This window comes from Rhopalosiphum padi, chromosome 3 (genome assembly GCF_020882245.1).
Source record: "Rhopalosiphum padi isolate XX-2018 chromosome 3, ASM2088224v1, whole genome shotgun sequence".
NCBI classification, from domain to species: Eukaryota; Metazoa; Arthropoda; class Insecta; order Hemiptera; family Aphididae; genus Rhopalosiphum; species Rhopalosiphum padi.
In genome coordinates this window covers 2,194,134-2,207,391 of record NC_083599.1, presented here as the reverse complement: position 1 = coordinate 2,207,391, position 13,258 = coordinate 2,194,134, and the positions used below count along the sequence as shown (strand labels likewise).

General features: G+C 24.7%; 1 protein-coding gene and 1 non-coding gene across 2 annotated transcripts; one reads left to right on the top strand and one right to left on the bottom strand.

Moving 5' to 3' along the window:
- Positions 1-1,167: 1,167 nt before the first annotated feature.
- Trnad-guc (transfer RNA aspartic acid (anticodon GUC)) lies at positions 1,168-1,239 on the bottom strand. The gene has a single exon. It is a non-coding gene; the product is annotated as a tRNA-Asp (tRNA).
- Positions 1,240-6,641: 5,402 nt separating this feature from the next.
- LOC132927974 (uncharacterized) lies at positions 6,642-13,193 on the top strand. Its single transcript, XM_060992529.1, has 5 exons — positions 6,642-6,720; positions 10,473-10,628; positions 11,273-11,313; positions 12,784-12,910; positions 12,974-13,193. The coding sequence occupies exons 2-5, from the start codon at positions 10,551-10,553 to the stop codon at positions 13,034-13,036; spliced, it is 309 nt and encodes a 102-aa protein (XP_060848512.1). The 5' UTR covers positions 6,642-6,720; positions 10,473-10,550; the 3' UTR covers positions 13,037-13,193.
- The last annotated feature ends 65 nt before the right edge of the window (positions 13,194-13,258 follow it).

Here is a 13,258-nt window from a genome sequence, read left to right as displayed (position 1 = left end):
TATTTTATTCTTAATATTGATTAAAACAAAAGTTATTTCATTTGTCAGATCTTCGTAGGACACCCCATATATATTAATATACCTGTATTTAGGTAAATAGAAATAAACTGACCGCAAACAGCACGAAATATAGGTGGTAAGCGGTCATTTTATACGATCCATTGTTAAAACTGCATAACGCACACTTTGTACGGTAAGGTAACAGTTTTAGATTAAGAATACGGATACTTTGTACTATTATATACATAAGTCATAAACTATATATATTATTGTCCATTTATAGTTATATAACTCATTAGTAAATAATAAGAATATATATAATGTGAAAATTAAATAAAAAGTACATTACAAACGTTATAAAATATAGTATACTAACTACAAGTCAAAAAAATCAGTTTTTTTTTAGTCATTAGATTTTAAGAACCTTTCAAAAATGATCACAAAAATACTTATTTTGTATAATATATAATAAATTTAATAATATTTTTAACAATAATAAATATACAATACCTAGTTATTTAAACATATAAACAATTAAGAAATAACAATACAATATTTGTATAGTATGTATTTACTGGTTCTATATGATTTGTAGAAATTAAGAATATACTTAGATTAACCAAATAATATTTAAAATTAAAAACATTATTAATAAAATCAATCATGATTTCAGACTTATGTATATTATATATGTATAATTTATGCATATTATAGTACAAGTTGTCCACGTTCTGCAATCTAGTTTTACCTGACCGTACAAAGTGTCCGCGTTTCGCACTTTAATGATCGACCGTACAAAGTCACCTAGAACTGAAAAAGGGGGCGAATGTAAATTCCTCCACGAGACCTAGCAGGTAAAAATACATAGTATTTTATATTATATAATTTTATAGTATATAAAATATTAAATATTTTAAGATATTACCCATTAATACAATAGATATTATTCACATCATAATATTAACATATGACATCATTATTAACGTTAAGCGGCACCAACTTGCTCACCTTTTTTTTTCAAAATTATTAAGAAAATAATTAGGAGCATTTTCTGAAGCCCCGAATAGTGTTAATAATATTTACTTTTCTACCAAAAACGATATTGAAGTTGAATATTAGAGCATTTTTTTTACTATAAAAAGTGTTTATAAAACGAAAAAAATTTTCCTCCCCGGCGGGGAATCGAACCCCGGTCTCCCGCGTGACAGGCGGGGATACTTACCACTATACTACCGAGGATTATGTCTACTTCAGTAAATTTCATGACTTTTATATTATTTAATTTTTTATATTAAAAAATGTAACTGTTAAAAAACTATTGAATGGTATATTTGCTAACATTTATATATATTATAAATTGGTTCTTAAAATGTATTAAAAATGAAATAACGATCAATTTTATCACGTAAAAGTAACCTAAATTACGTAAAAAATAGTTGATTTAAAAATGTAATTATTAAATAGTAACAAAAATTTTAATCGTACAGTACTTATATTATTAATCAATACTAACAATTTAAAAAAAAAAACGGAATAAACGGAAAATTACTATAACGTTCTATATTTTCACATATATCAAAAAGAACTTGAAACAAAAAATAAAATTTATATTATATATATATATATCACAGTGTATTATTTTGTCAGAGCTAGGTAAATTTGGGTCCGCAATAATTTTTGTTCATTTTGAAAGCGTTAAGTTGAGTCCCAGTTATAAAAAGGTAGTAGGTAAGTTGGGTCCCAACTAAAAACAGATGGTGCAACTAGATCTAAAATATTAAAAACTTAAAACTTTAATACGTCAAAAGTTGCATATAATGGTACACCGCCCGGACACCCATTAATTCTACATTTCTACGCATAATGTTAGTGTTTATAGACAGCTATTCTTATCGTCGATATACCATATAAACATTTTTTACCGGCACACAATTTTTTGATTATTTATACCATTATTATTTTTTTATAACATGATATTATAAAAACCACATATATTTTTTTCGGCGCATCCCAAACGGCTCCCGTCCATTGTTAGCTTTTTTCCAAAACGGCCAAAACGGCTACCGTCGAAAAATGTTTTACAAACAGGTAAATTCCCAAACTGCTAACGAATTTTACAATTTTTATTTTAAAAACAATAATTATTAATGTTGTCATCTATTTAGTATATTGAATAAATTATGCTGGTTAATTGTTATTATTTCTTTACTGTAACATGTAGGACGTAGATATATTACTATCGAGCACTGTATACCGGTATATCGTATTTTTAAATTTAAAATGTATAAAACTAAATACCGAAAAATAAGATATATTGATAACATCGAAAATACCAAACCATTTCTATACCAAAATTGATATTAGGAAAAAAAGTCCGAAAAAAATTTATTTAAATATAAATTAATTATTAAATTAAAATAAAATTAGTTCTTAAAAAAATTATTAAACAAAAATTTTTTATTGGGCTTAGTTATTTTTTTCACTCTATATACTCAAATAGTCAAATGTACTTACTAGTTACTATTGAGACAAGTTATACACAATGATTTCTCAATTAGGGCCTAGGGGTATTTACTATTTCCATATAAAACTAACAAGTAACATTACTACTTATCTAGTATACCTACGATACATAGCACTAGCTAGTAATCAACCTTGTGCCATAGCAGTGTTAATAGTAAATAGTGTACATACTTTAATACATATACTTTTATAACAACGGATAGTGTAAAATTAATAAAAGATGGTAAAAAAATTATTTTTGGTGAATTTGCATATACAATCCAGCATAAACTAATAAAAACATTAAGATAGAAATTTTCCCAGAAGTCTTCGAAAAAATGTCCTGTTATATTAACTACCAAAAGACGTAAATACCTATATGGCTATATTTATAATATAACTGATATTACAAAATATATCACATTGTTTACGAAAAAGGAGTAGGGTCATTAAGGAGTAGTAACGATAATGGTAAATTATATGTGACATAATTAACTTATAATATGTAAGTATTCAGTAAACAGTATATAATATAGTCATAATAATTTAATATATAATATTATTTTTTTTTATATATTTTAATACCTAATAAATAATATAATTTTTGAATTACTTTTTTTCCGTTTTTCCGAATTTTTTTCCTCAGACTTTTTTACCGTTTACTACCGAAATTATGTCGTATTTATACGTACTCGTTATAAAAACTGGTTAGAACAATAAATATGTTAATAAAAATAATTTTTAAATAATTAAATAAATATCTAATATTATAGTTAAAATCTTTTTTTCATAATTTAATTTTAAAACAAAGGTTTAGTAAGTCCATTAGAACTTTTTCAGATAGTATAAATTACAGTTTCTTAATAAATTTTAAAATTTCATTCATTATTAATTAATATCAATGCTTCATCTGCAGGTATTTATTTATTTATAGTTTGTAGAGCTAAACATTTTTGGATTCAAGCAAATGCAATTCAGTAGTAATTTTAAATTACTTATAAATTGATTATCTAAGCTATTTGCACAAAATCCGTGTATACAATTGAAAGTTTCTATTTTAAATCTATCATTTTATGAAATACATATATTCACCGTTCACAGTGAACCGCTTGATGTCTCTCTCTCTCTCTCTCCTAGCTATACTATCCAAGAGTTTGAGTCGTCACTACAATATCTCAATTGTAGATGTAACATATTTTAAAAATGTAGGTATTAAAACTCTTGCCTGTTCTGTGGTGTAAGAGGGTATCGGATGGTCAAATATCAATACTGAATAAAATATATCGAAATCTCAACTTTAAAATATACTAGTCCTAAGACTTTTTTTTAATTTTAATATATCGTAATTATATCATAATATAAATAACGCTAATATCCATAACAATTATTTTAATAACCATTTAAATAATTTATCAGATTGATATATTTAAATAGTACATCAGTCTTAAATGTCAACGGATAACATTATTTCGATTAACGATATATAGACACACTTAAATAACGATTAAGATAGCATAATGGTTCTATATTGAGAATTCGTTGTTTACACTTACAACTTTTGTTTGAATTAGTCATCAAATATTTAGTTAAAAATGACAATGGTCTTTAATCGGCCGTGTTTGCTTGGTATATCTTGTCATTGAATAGGTCACGATAATGATTGTTGACTAATAGCTTATAATATTGTGTTAAATTTTAATTAAATGATAAACCGTTGTTACTGTTGAATAAAAAAATAATTCTGAGCGGAAATGTACTTTGATTATACACGATTTTACTGGATAATATACTCGTACAGTTCATAGTTCATACTGAACATTATATGTTTTATGTTTTACTAGTTCATACCGAAATAATATTTCATGAATTAAAAAAATGTTATACTGTTTTTTAGTATTTTTTTAGTAAATTGGTATACCGGTGTATTACCGTTAACAGTTTGGGAATTTACCTGTCAATTTTTTTTAGAATAAGCAAACAATGGACGGGAGCAGTTTGGGATGCGCCGCAACCGATAAATAACATCTGTACCGTGGTTTTAAGGTTTTTAATCACGCACAGATTTCACGGTGTTAAAGTTTATGCGGTCGCAGCGGTCATATAAATTATATGGTTTAATAATCTGCAGTGGTTTTTCCTTTTTTTAGTTTTCTAAGATTTTTGTTTTTGAACGACATAGAGATAGGATGTGTAGGTAAAGATATATTTGTAGTATTTTATAATAATTGTTTCAAGTCGGTCGCTCGTCGCAATACGGTGTTCGTTACGACGTAGTGATGAGTCACGCGTTCGGCGCGCACAGGTAAATAATAATTATTTAATTACTAGTTTTTAGGGACCGATGGGTCGTAATTAGAATTTAGAATTTGAGCACTACTTGTACCTAGGTGGTCGGCAGTTGTCACTAGTAATAATTAACGCACTTTAAAAAAAAGGTCATCATCATTCAAATCCCCGCACACAGAAGTGTGCGGATTATAGAAATGCATCAATTCCGCATAGTTTTCCCAAAATCAAATCTTTCAACACTGATAACTTATAAGTACTCGTAGTAATACACATGTGCACATTTATCCAAAATTAAATTATCATCTAGAACCGCAGTTATCATATTTCATTAAAATCATGAAATCACTAGCAATGAGATTCATTTTATTTAATACAATATTTTAAAACGCTATATAGGATGTATACATTTATTCCATTCTAAGTATTATTTATTATTATACTGTACAATGTACATAATTTATTTCATCTTTTTGTGTAATAAATTGTTTTAAATTAATATTAAATTTATAAGATCTAATATATTGAATTATTTGTACGACGATCTGTTTGATAAATGTTTATTTTTTAACTGTCTATCAAACGTGTGAGATTATTATCATTGACGTTGTGTAATTTTTTTATAGGGTAGGGCGGTATTTGTAATAAAGATTGTTTACTTATTGTGTCTGAAAATATAGTGTGGGAGGAAGTGACATCCTTATTTCCCTTAAATAATTAACTAATATAATAAATCTGTGCGTGTAGATATAATAACGTTGTATATAGGCGTATAGTCCGTAAAGTTTTTAATAATTGTAAAATTAGCGAAAATATATCAATAGTTATTAGTAATAACTTATTACTTATTATGGTATCCATATTCTATAGTATAATGAGCGAAATGTTTAGTGTTTATATATTACATTATAAATGTATTCGGTCTAGAGCATTTCGGCATAAACCGCGTTTGTATCGTATGTAGGTACTTTACAACCAACTCGACGTATAGGTAAAAATAAGGGTATGTATAGGGAAATTTCTTCCCAAAAAAAATTAAAATAATTGATGTGGATAAATGAACAATTAAGAATTGTTTAAAGTTATAAAACTTCATAATTAAAACATCATTTTTACGCGAAATCGTCCAAAATATATCACTTCATTATTATAGTGTATTAAAACGCATATATCTATTAAAATCGTTTTCATATTTTTTAATATAATAACATAAATATATAATATAAATAACTTTATTTGATATTTAATATTTACCTATTAATCATACATTTTATTTATTTATTATATACGTATATAGATATTTTTTTTTAAGTCTAATTGTCTCAACGTCCAAACAGCTATTCGTCCAATTCACCATAAATATGAGTGATCTCTAATATACAATTATTAACAGCCATCTTTTGATATACTATATTATAGTAATTAGTATGAATTAAAATATGTTAATGTTCTAGATTTATGAACTAAACGTGTCTTTTTATTGAAGTAATCGTATTGAGGTTTCCCGACCACATTACAGTAGGAACTTTAGGCTATTATACATACTAGGTACAAAATTCGTTTTGAATACGTTTCTGTTGGAGATAGTTGTACAGTTATTAGCCGTCCGAAATACGAACTCGGAAATGATTATTTTCAACAGATATCGATGACACGATATTACAATAATATTGTTATATCGAAATCACGAAACCGGGTGTCCCTACATTATCGGGTCTGAACGCTTGCGCATGCGTATGTGTATAGGCTGTAGAAATTTAGAAACCAATCACGCTTCTCCGGGGTTTCGGCGGCGGTGTGTACCTACTGTGCTGTGTGGCTAGCGCCTTGCGTATTGGCATTCAGGTTTCAGATATCGATCAGTGTAGAGGGATATCTGGACAGATCTATAGAGCAGAACTATATACTTTCAATCTTCGCTACTACAACCCAGTAAGTATGATAGAACTTGCTATATTATAATATTACTATATTAGAAAATAATATGTGTGTAAATAAAATTTATTTATTTATTTATCATACCTACTTTTGGTATTTATAAATTTAGATTATTTTTTTCATTTATTTAGGTACATTAATATTATTCAGTATGCTTTAATAAATTTAAATAAATATACAATAAATAAACATGTATAATTATAATATATATAAATTATATGTATATAGGTACACATCGATACGATAACCTATGTGTTATTATGTACATATATCATTTAATTAATATGTTATGTCAGAGACAAATTCGTAAGGGAAATCCAAATTTATTTTTAAGTTTTAACGCAATATACTAAATATCGGCTTAATGTTAAATAAACTAGAGTATTACCTATATTATACTATAATTAATTTATTATTTCAATATTTATTTTTTTTTGTTTATACGATCACTACGATCTATTAAAAACAATAGATGCATAATGCATATTACAAAATGTTAAATAAATTAATATTATAATATTATAATTTTATTATTTCAATTTTTATTTTTTTTGAATCTATTAAAAACAATATGCGTATGTTACAAGATAACAAACGATGTGCAAACGTTATCGATCGTAAAGGTAAGTCACCGATCAAATGCGTAGGTACCTATATTGGCTATATTTAGCTATAGTGCTATACCATAACATATTATATTATATCTAATTAAATGATAAACGTATATGTGTTATCGTATCGGTATATATATATATAAAATAAATTGTCGCAGTTTGTTTAATGTATCTTATCGGTTTTGTTGCAGATTATATTATAATGTTAATTTTTTTTTTGGCGAAGTTTACATATCGAATTTAAGAAAAAGTGTAATTTTGTTGTAGTTTCCATCTCCCTACAAAACACAATTCTAAGTGGGATGATTCTGGCGTGTCAGTCTATATAACAAAAGATACTTTATAATAAATTTGGTACTATAAAAATTTATTTTTATTTTTTATTTTCTAATGAAACCTACCGAGGTTGAAAACATTTTTGGTAAAATTATTGCATAAGTATATTATGTTATTAGTTATTACTTATTAATTACTGTAATAGTGTAATAGTAAATCATATTATATTATTGTTATTGACTTGATAACTAATATAAATCATTATTAATCTACCGTAGAAGGGACCTAACATGAGCGCGTCGTATATATGGAAAGCATGTCTAATGTCTAAATATTTTGAAAATTATATAATATTAATTTTAACATTTATAACGATATAAATGGTGAAAAATTTCAAGTTTTCACGAATTAAGTTCATGATAATTTGAAGTTCAAATAGCTAGTTAGTTATATTAATTTATAATGATAATTATTGTTGAATATATACCACACTCGTATATTTCTTTTACTTAACTTCAATTTAATAATAGTTTTTATGTAGTATCTTTGTAGTTTTATGCGTTTTAGTTGAATGCTTCTATTTTGAATTAAGTGAAAATAAAGTACAATAAAACTTAAGATTTGTTAGTATCTTCCATTTAAATGCTACCAGTATCCAGATTAAAACAATATTATATATATATAAACTTTCCATATTATAAAGTCTAAACGAACAAGAACAAATATAGTATTATAGAGAAATTTGTTAAATAGGATTACGTAAATACGGTTTAGTTTGATTGTGTTTTTCAAAAATATTTCCATTAAACAGAAAATGTTGTTAAAAGCGAGTTTCATTGTTTGTATATTTATATTATTTATTACGTACAGTCAAATCGTGTATAAATGACACGTATTTTATTTTATTTTGCTTCTCCGTTACAAACGAAATGTCTGTACCACTACTGAGCACAATCCTTTTTTTAATATGCCTCCCGGCGTGTGGTGTGTATTATTTATAATTTAATTAATTGTTACGAACAACGACAAAATTAGTATTATAGAGAAATTCGTTGAGTAGATTTACATAAATAAATAGGGTTTAATTTGGTTGTTCTCAAAAATATGTTCGTTAAACAGAAAGTGTTGTAAAATGAAAGCTTCGTTATATGTAAGTTTTATTGTTTATATATATTACGGTTATATTTATATATGTACATTGTACGGTCAACTCATGTACATACGTGTAAATATCTCATTCTTATTTTTTTGGCTTCTTTGACACAATCAAAATGTTTGTACTGCTACTGAGCCCAATCCTTTTTTTTAATATGCCTCCCAGCATGCAATGTGTATTATTTATATTTGTATTAAAACATTTAAAACTCTCAAACAAAAATATACTGCACCTATATGCTCAAATAGGTTGATGTCGATTACAAATAATACCAACTTCAACTATTGGATTCACCAAACCGGGTTAATGAGGTAAATTCTAAAGAGTAAAGGCATATTTCCGAAAATTTCTGATTTTATTACTTATATTTTAACGGTTAATACTATTTACTATTTCCTCGAATCATCAAATCGAAAATATTATACGAAATAACATTTAAGAAAACATTTTTATATTTTATAATTTATGAATGATATCATACATTTAAAATACATCAATAAATATAATTAACAAAATAATAATTAGTACATAGCCAAATGAATTATTTAATTTTTTTTATTAATATACAAATATAATATTTTTATTCTTGGACCTTTTGACTCAAATACGGTGGTTTAGTGAGTTGAATAAACGGTAATTACTGTTCGCCGATAATAATATGTTGTTAAATTCGTACAATAATATATAATTAGGACACATAACTTTATAGATATCTGTGTGCGTATATTTTATATTTGTCTACATTGTATGTCAATCTATACGGTACAAATTACATTTTCGGAATTCAAGAATGTCTTTATCAAACAAACAATAATTAAACGATGACGCACAAAATGTTCGATTTTAATGGATTTTACAGGATCGATATAATACAATACCATTTATAATAGACGGTCAGTTCAAGTTTGCTTATTTAAGCAATAAAAATGGAGACACAAACTCAAAACAGTAATTTTTTAAATGTTTATTGTATATGTATATTGCATTATTGCGTGCAGTAAATATTAAAAAATTAGTTTATAATTCACAATCTCAGGCTATACGCATAGTATGTATACGCATGTGTTAACGTGTTGTTGTTGTATCTGTTTTACTAAAGAATATAATATCAAAATTTTAACGAATCGTTCATTTTAAAATTATATTTTTAATATAATAGCGAATTTATTATAAAATTTGAAAGTAAAAAATATTAAAAGGTTTTTTTTTATATTTCTATTTTAAAACAAGTTATGAAACCAAAAAAAAACATTAAAATTTTAAAATAATCATAAATTGTTTTAAAATTAGAATATCAAACAAATCTTATGTGAAGCCCTATAATAATTATAAGTATAATAATTTTTCATTCAAGAATTAAAACAGGCCAAATTCCTCTAATACCCAGAGTAACTCTCTAATCTCTATAACAGAGTAAAATGAATTATTCTAAACGTAAAATACTAAAATATATTATGTTGAGCATTAGTTGGACAGATACATTGGTACATTCTCTTTCTTCAATATCTCTAGTTTTTACCAATATTCATTGTATTGTGTATTTGTGTGTAAAATAGCGTAAAGATATACAAGTGTATTATGAGTAATATTTAATATTTTTTAGTTTATTGTATTACGACTGTATTTTATACAAACAAAATAATCTAATCAAATGAAACATATTTTTTTTTATTAATCCTAACTCAATTAATTAATCACAGAGACAAAAACTTCAACATACGACAGCGATCCGATACCTATATCATTGAACAACAATCGTATTAATTTATTAATCAAATATGTCTTCGCCACATGAAAACTTATTAGCAAAGCTACCTTCGTTAAAACACGAAACAGAAGATGAAGAATACCTGCAAGTAAGAATAAAATTTTAAATATGTTTTAAACCTAAAAGTTACAGTAGTTATTAATATTAGAATGATCACATTTATTTTGTAAGATAGAGAAAATCTTACAAAATAAGCCTAACATAGCAAATTATGAAATTAATATAAATAACCTATTTAGTTTTGATGTTTTTAATATTAAAGTGAATTTATTTATTGTTAAAAGGTATAACCCTCAATTTGGATGACCAAAAATATACATCTTATCAAATACTAATTCTTCCTGAAAGTTTTAGGGGGGGGATTATCCTCCTCTCACCGTTATAGTACCTACGCCACTGTTGATGTACTAAAACTAAATCATTTCTTGAAATTTGGATATATGACTCTGATACTCGTATTTGGTTATTTTATAGCGATGATCAGTAATATTTTTGCTGAACGTAATGTTTTTTTTTTGTAATACGGAAAACAGATACGTTTAATTTAGTCTTCTTAAAAAAAAGTAAAAATGTAATATATTAAATTATGAATAATATTTGAAGATATTTATGTATTATGTTTAATAAATATTTATACCATTTGACTACTCTATTAAACTAATTTAAAAAAATTTTAATCTATACTATGACTACAATATAATTAATTAAAAATGTTTCAAATTAAATTTTCAGACCAAACAACTTGAAAAAAAAGAGGAAGACGAAAATACAATGTAAGTTTGAAAACTGTTTAAATGACAAATTTTGATTTAAAATGTATTATTTTCTTTCCTAGAATTCTTATAAATATATTAAATGATAAGTGAAAGATACACAATTATGAAATTATATAAGAATCAAGGTTGGGTTCGAATATATATTACATGTTCAATTTCATTTAGAGTAATTAGTTTTAAATCAAAACATATTGTACCATTTAAGTAGGTATAAAAATAATGAACTAATATTAGTTTATTATTTTTAAATGTTTATGATTTTAACAAATTTTGATAATATTTAAATTTAATAATCATGACAATTTTTTATTAGATTTTCTATCTTTTTGATCAAGCCTAAATATTTTGAAAATTTTAATTTGCAACAAATAGCTAAAAATTAGTTTAAACATTTTGAAATTTCATTGTGTAAAAAAAAATTATAATTTAACTAATATTGATGAGTTTCAGATTTCTTAGTAAATTTAATTAGAATATCATACATTATTTTTGAAAATATATGCGTGAATGCGTAATACTATTGATACTTACTTGTTAGTAGTTATTACTGTAAATACTTAATACTAAATCACATAAAACTGTAGAATTGTAGATAGGCTGTTAAAAAATATGATAAAAACAATATTCATAATTAAAACTTAAATTAATTCTTAGGAAGTAAATTTTTAAGATAAAAAATAACTGTCAGTTTTATTTTAGAAATTTTAATTTTTCAAAAATAAGTGATCAAATCCTTTATGCAGTAATAAAATTAACTGCATTAATATAAATTCTGGATCCTGTGTCTGAAATGGTTTGTTTTAGGTACCTTTACCATTGAACACACAGTATAGTGTATACAAATATTAAATGAACACCATTCAAAGTTTAATATCAATATTATTATACTTAGCTAAAATTAGATATTTATACATAGATTATTATTTATTATGTTATTATTATTAGCTATATACTATGCTCGTTCTTATACCAGTGTTTTAAATTTATTTTTAAAAAAACTTGTTATAACAATTTTTTATTTTCTTGTGCCTTTTTATCCATTTTTTTAAAAGACATTTTGACAGTTGAACAATTCTATGAACTCTCTAGGATAATAATTTAAAAATAAAAGTTATATTCTTATATCTTACATCAGAATATACAGACCCTATGTCTATATTCTTTAAGTTCAATCCACTAACTACTAAGAATTATTCTATATTTTGATATTTACACATTTATTTTAGAGTGAACTATTATAAGATTTCAAGTTAAGTAAAATAATATAGGTCATTTAATAAATGTATACTATTGTTTTAATTTAGAATTGCAGGTAATTCTATAAAATAAATTATAAGCATTTTAAATTTTAATATTTTACATTATGATAATTAAAATTAAATATCAAACATGTTACATGTAATGCGGTGAATGTGAATGATGTAATTTATATTCTGAATAACAACAAAATAATGATAAACAACATAGTGATAGATATTGTCAAAATAAAGTAAAACAAGTTAAGTCTCGAAAACGCAAACATGAGGTACATAGGTACAATGTCTTAAAATTGGAACCAACTAATGAACCACCTCGTCAAAGAATTAAGATGATTGTAAGTATAAGTTTTATATGTAACTTAAATAATTCCAAAATAATTTATACTTTTTGTACTTAGATTAAATCTACAACAAGTGCTAATGGAGTTAAAACAATATCTTCACAATTAATTATTGATTAACCAATGAACCACTTATCTCCAAAACCAAACCAAATATGAAATAAGAAAATTTGTATAATTGTATAAATTGTTTAATGTAAAAGGTTTTTTTTTCATCTTATTCCTGTAAAATTATTATTAAGTATTATTATTATGTATTAAGTTATTTTTCATTAAATAGTAAGTAAAAATACCTAATCAATGTAAAATCACTGCAGTATTTCTATCACCCTTATTTTTTTC